The sequence below is a fragment of the Cibotium barometz genome, chromosome 50 (genome assembly GCF_041138505.1).
Source record: "Cibotium barometz isolate CiBa-2024 chromosome 50, ASM4113850v1, whole genome shotgun sequence".
In the NCBI taxonomy this organism is placed as follows: Eukaryota; Viridiplantae; Streptophyta; class Polypodiopsida; order Cyatheales; family Cibotiaceae; genus Cibotium; species Cibotium barometz.
Genome location: NC_141095.1, coordinates 36,008,550 through 36,014,059, shown reverse-complemented (window position 1 = coordinate 36,014,059; position 5,510 = coordinate 36,008,550). Strand labels below are relative to the sequence as shown.

At 38.0% G+C, this 5,510-nt stretch overlaps 1 protein-coding gene across 1 annotated transcript; it reads right to left on the bottom strand.

Moving 5' to 3' along the window:
* Nucleotides 1-3,394: 3,394 nt before the first annotated feature.
* LOC147610074 (uncharacterized) lies at nt 3,395-5,172 on the bottom strand. The gene is made up of 2 exons (XM_086787293.1): nt 4,730-5,172; nt 3,395-4,552 (listed from the first exon to the last, which is right to left on the bottom strand). The coding sequence occupies exons 1-2, from the start codon at nt 5,044-5,046 to the stop codon at nt 3,529-3,531; spliced, it is 1,341 nt and encodes a 446-aa protein (XP_086643419.1). The 5' UTR covers nt 5,047-5,172; the 3' UTR covers nt 3,395-3,528.
* Nucleotides 5,173-5,510: the final 338 nt, after the last annotated feature.

Genomic DNA, 5,510 nt, shown 5'->3' with positions numbered 1-5,510 from the left:
CTTCCTTGTCCTTAATTTTTTCTTTCATTTTTAGAAGCGTATGAGGTGAAACTTTATTTATAATAGGTTTAGGCATACCGAGATCATCCAAAATATCCTCATGTTTGAAATTAGCCTCTTGCTCAAGAGAGAAGTCATCATCCTTGCCATTAATTATGTTGGTCCTTGCTGTTGGTTGCTTCTTCTTCTCTAGGCAATTGGGTGCGATATGTCCTTTTCATTGACAATTATAGCATGTCATATTTATAGGTACGGAATCTTGCTTGCGTTATCACCCGTTTTGTTGTTGTTGTTGTTAGCACCACGATTATCATTGTTAGAAACAACACCTTTAGTATCATTGGTTTTCCTGATAAACTTACAAAAAGAAAGAAATGTTTTAAAATTTTTAGCATGAGAATCTTGAGATGGTGTGGTCTCCCTTGGACTAGGATTCAGTCTAGCAATAAAGTTTTTCTTTTGTTCCTTCGATCTCACTCTTTTAATGGCTTATAATTGGATGAGAATTTGCCAAAACTTTTTCCACATATACCTGCATATAGGCTCTTTGCCAAGTTGGCGAAACATGTCCCGTTGTTGACGTGCTCTAGCTTTGTACTAAGGTGGCAAGAAATTCCTTTTGATAAACTTTTGGAACTCCTTCAAAGTTTTGGGCCTTTCCCATTTGTTGCTTGATTGCATTCCACCATAATGATGCACTTTCCCGTTTGTTGCTTGATTGCATTCCACCATAATGATGCACTTTCAACCAAATGATTTGCAACACACTTAACCTTATCCTTCTTGGAAAATTCTTCCTTAGCAAAATAATCATCAAGCTGGCTAATCCATGACAACACCATCTTTGCATCTTTCTTACCATCAAAATTTTAGAATGTGAAAGCTTTATGCTGATTTTCTTTCCTTCTTGCTGCTCTTGCTCTGAAGAAAAAGTCTCCTTGATGTGGTACACCGAATGTCAAGTTCAGGTTCAGCACTTCAAGCTCGTTTCCTGTAGAGATTAGTTCTTCCAATTCTATTTTCTTAGCTTGTCCCTCATTTAATTGATCTTGAATAGATAGAGCTTGCTTTAAAGAAGGTGGATGTGGGTTTTTCATGATGAATAATAGAGAAGGAAAAATAAAATTGTAAAAAACTAGCAACCCTTAAAAAGACCTTTGAAATTCTCCTCTTTCTTGTATCACAAGAGGAGGCTTTCATAAAAAAATTGCTTAAAGCTTTGCAAGGCTTAGGTGTGGCTTTTCTTTTTTAAGATTTAGCAATAGAGCTTATAGGCTCTAGAGAGGTTGGCCTTAAATTAAGACTTAACTTGAAGCCTTATAGAACTTTAAAGTTTTTAAAGTGTTAAAGATTTAGCAATAGAGCTTTTCCTTTTTAAGGTATAGCAATAGATCTTATAGGCTTTAGAGAGGTCGGCCTTAAATTAAGGCTTAAGTTGAAGACTTATAGAACTTTAAATTTTTTTAAAGTGTTAAAGCTTTAATCTTTTAATAAACAAAAGCTTTAATCTTTTAAAGTGTTAAAGCTTTAATCTTTTAATAAACAAAAGCTTATGTGGTAGCTTTGAGGTGATGGGGCCGACAACGCTAAAGAACCAAAGTAAAGGGTAAACCGGTGGCAACGCAAAAAGAACCCAATGGTGGCAGTAGCGAATAGTCCTCCAAATTTTTTTAAAAGAAAAACCACTTGAAGAAGAATCACCATTCAACATTGATTTCAGTTAATTAACAATTTTAAAGCTTTGATAACTCAGAGATAAGGGAGATAATGTTTACTCCTTGAATGCATCCATGGCCTATGATCTTGGACAGGTAGAGGGGAAAAAAAGGTGGTTTTTGAACTTGAAAGTAGTTTTGGAAAACAATTTTGATGAAGGTGGTGAAGAAGACTTTACCCAATGGTCTAAAACCCCCTCAAAACCACTTTATCTTTGTGAAAAGCTCCCCAAAATCATGTAATCTGACCTTTCGAATTCACAAGTACCTATTGACAGTGCCCAACAACCTTTTACCTCTTCCTGTGCAATGATTTATTGATTTGTTAAAGCCTTGAGAGTTTCCAAAAATTATTTCCTTGGCCTCCTTAACTCCAAAAGCTTGCGTAAATTTTAGAGCAAACCATAGGCTTGTAACAAATTAAATATATGAACTTTATGTAAACAAATTTATTCTCAAACAAATTCTTGTCCTTGAGCGGTCTCTCTAAAGCTTTGATACCACTATTATGACCTTTATAACACTTGAAGAAGAATCCTTATTCTCAAACACAAAAATTAGAGCAAACCATAGGCTTGTAACAAATTAAATATATGAACTTTATGTAAACAAATTTATACCAAAATAAATAAATACGAAAGCTTAAAAATAAGAGATAGATCACTGTCAACACAAGATTGGGTTCAATCTCCCATGGATGAGTATGGCCCATCATACCACTCCTTTATATTTATATATTAAAGCTTGCTTTTCAAAAAGACAACTCTAAAAATAAAGCTTAAGAGCTTTTTGAGTTTTTGAGTGTACGTACAAGCTCTTCCAAAAATATAGCAAGCTAAAAATATCAAGTCTTGGACCTATCATCATAAGTATAAATACTAATTGGTATATGTACATAGATTCTTGGCCTTTAAAAATAGGTAATCTCGCTCTCTCTCTCTCTCTCTCTCTCTCTCTCTCTCTCTCTCTCTCTCTCTCTCTCTCTCTCTCTCTCTCTCCTCTTCACATAGATTCATTGAAGAAAAAATTTATGTTAGGAAGAATTATGAAGGAACACTCTTGCTTATGTAAAAAGATAATCATGCAATTAGCAACTCATCCACTTGATATGCCATCCTTTTGATGAGCAACCCATCCACTTGATATATGACATTCTTTTGGTGATTAAAAATAATCAAGCCTTGATGTGCTTGTAATTTTTACATGATCATTTGAAGCATGTGAATTCGCATTTAAAAAAATCTTAATCCATCATAGACTTTGATTAAGTTTAAGTGATCTTCCATGTTTAGATTTTACAATTCTTCTTTGGTACTTTGATGCCCATAAAGTTTACAAAATATTGAAATCATTCAACACATGCATTGGACATATCAAACACTCATAGTAATGTGGTACCATGGTGATGATTAAGACACATTTGAACTCTCATATTGATGTGGCATTGTATAAAACTTGTGAGGATAAAGCATTCCCCATGTATTGGCTATGTCCAATACATATATCAACACAATAATGAAAATATTACCTTTAATGACACAAGAAATTTTGATTATCATGATACATGAATTGGCTTTGTGTAACACTCATGGTGATGTGAATTCATATAAAAATTCCATCTCTAGTGACATCAATGCTTGGCTATGTTACATGTTTAAAAGAGCTCATCAATGCCCATGTTGAGGGCAACACCATTTGTGTGTTGAAGGGGATGCACACCCTTTGCCCACCCAACCAACATCTCTCATTTGCACCTTTGAAGGGGCTTAGTAATTCATAATTACATCATGTCTTAATCCAATCCAAAAACCCCCTAAAGCTTGTCTTTAGGGATGTCACTTAACCTTAACTGCAATGATCTCCTGTCTCTTTGGAATGCTTGGTGCAAGCTTGGCTTTGCTCTTCTTTCTTCATGCACCTTGATGCCCTCATTAGCCACCCCTTTCTTCTTCTTATTAATCTCCTCTCTCACTGCAACAGTCACTTTAGTGCTTTGGCCAGCTTTCTCTGAATTAGGGTTAGGGTTTGCACCCCTTGACCTACTAGCTTCATGTATGCCAACCTCCACCATTTTAGTGGTACTTGTTTTCCCATTTTCCTCATACATTTCCTCCTTCATATTGGTGACTTTCCTTATAACCTCATGTTTAATTGCAGCTAATTCTCCCTCATCTTCTATATCATGATGCTTAACTGGATCTAGTTTTCCATGAGAACTCACATCACCATGCCTAATCGGAGCTAATCTGCGATCATGATCACCATTAGCAGCTCTAATTACCAAGCTTTTATCATCAGTAACATGAGCATTAGCTTCCTTTTTGTCACGCTCTCCCATACAAGAATCAATGGCAGCCGCCGATTCAGGCCCAGAATAGGTGGCTCTTCTGCCGTACGTCAACGGCGCCGCCCGGAGGTACGGCGACGTAGTGTCGGTTGTCGTAGAATGCCACTGTGGTTCAAGCCAGCTTTTGATGGTGTGGATGCTCACGCAAGTGGTTTTCAAAGGCGCCGTGGCGTGATCGGGATCAGAGTCTGTGACAATGAAGGCGAAGTTGCCATGGTGATCAAAGCCGGCAGAGCCCCGAATCCAAGCTTCTTCTCTTGATCTCACTTCAATGGAACTGCGCAACTGGGTGACTATGTAGCCACTCCCCACAGAAAGCTTCACAGGTCCCCCTTTGTTTCGATCATGACCCAATATGTACACTTTGCTGCCCACTTCATACGCTGTTTTATCGACTTTGCTTGTGTCGAGCCCCAGTGGATGCATCTCTGGGCTCACAAATTCACACGCTATTACTGTTACATTTAGCTTTGGATTTGTCGCAAAGAACCTGCAAACCAGATCATCATTGGTGGGCATTAATAAGTCAGTTGACTAATCAGTCAAATGTGCGTGCATGCGTGTGTGTGTGCGCGCGTGTGTGTGTGTGCGTGTGCGTGTGCGTGTGTGTGTGTGTGTGTGTGCGTGTGTTGCTTTCATGATTTCAAGTTCATGATAATATACATACAATTCGGGAAGAAATCTTCTGTGCAGTATGTTAAGGCTGGTTTCGCTGTAGCGCAGGCTAATCTCTGCATCTTGCGCAGCTGCAGGGGAAGGGATGATGGTGTTTGTCGTGAGCAATAGAGAAGGGTATATGAGAACACCTAATCCATCAGAATTGGCACTAATCCTATCATAATTCCCATCTTTGTTGTTGATTTTTGACGCCGTAAGGCCTGTGATGGTAGCCATGGCAGAATGCTTTTGAGTGATTAAGGAGGTTAACCCTGACTCGGAAAGCCTTTCGGGGCGAGGTTTAAAGCAACCGAAAAGGCTTGCCATGGTTGGAGAAACTGAGGTAGATTAGGATCGCGACGACAGCGTGATTAAAGCTTGATTAGAATTAACATAAGACCGATTAAAACCTGATTTAAGACCATGATTGGGTGGCTATGGCGGTGGGTGAAGGATACAATACGTTGAATTAACAACAGATGCCATGCGAGAGAGGATATTGGGTGTGGCGAAAGAGAGAGTTTTTGTCTTCCCTTAGTTTTGCGGTTAGCTGTGTGAAGGGACGTGCCCCTCCACTCAAACAAAGCCTTAGCTCAAATTAATTTGATTAAAACCTTAGCTCTTATAAACCTAGTTAATATCTTCCCACCCCACTTGGTTCCCCACAAACCTTGCCTCTTATTAAAACCTTAGCTCTTATTAACCTACTTGCTAAAATTTTAAAAAAATCTACCTTCTAAGAGAAAAAGAATTTGAGCAAACAAGAACCACATATATTTTTTATTTCTAAC

Bases quoted from the DNA above. Each gene is read 5' to 3' on its own strand.
- LOC147610074 (XM_086787293.1), bottom strand. From the start codon at position 5,046: ATGGCAAGCCTTTTCGGTTGCTTTAAACCTCGCCCCGAAAGGCTTTCC. The intron at 4,553-4,729 runs GTATGTATATTA...TCTGGTTTGCAG, and splicing joins AGAAGATTTCTTCCCGAATT to GTTCTTTGCGACAAATCCAA.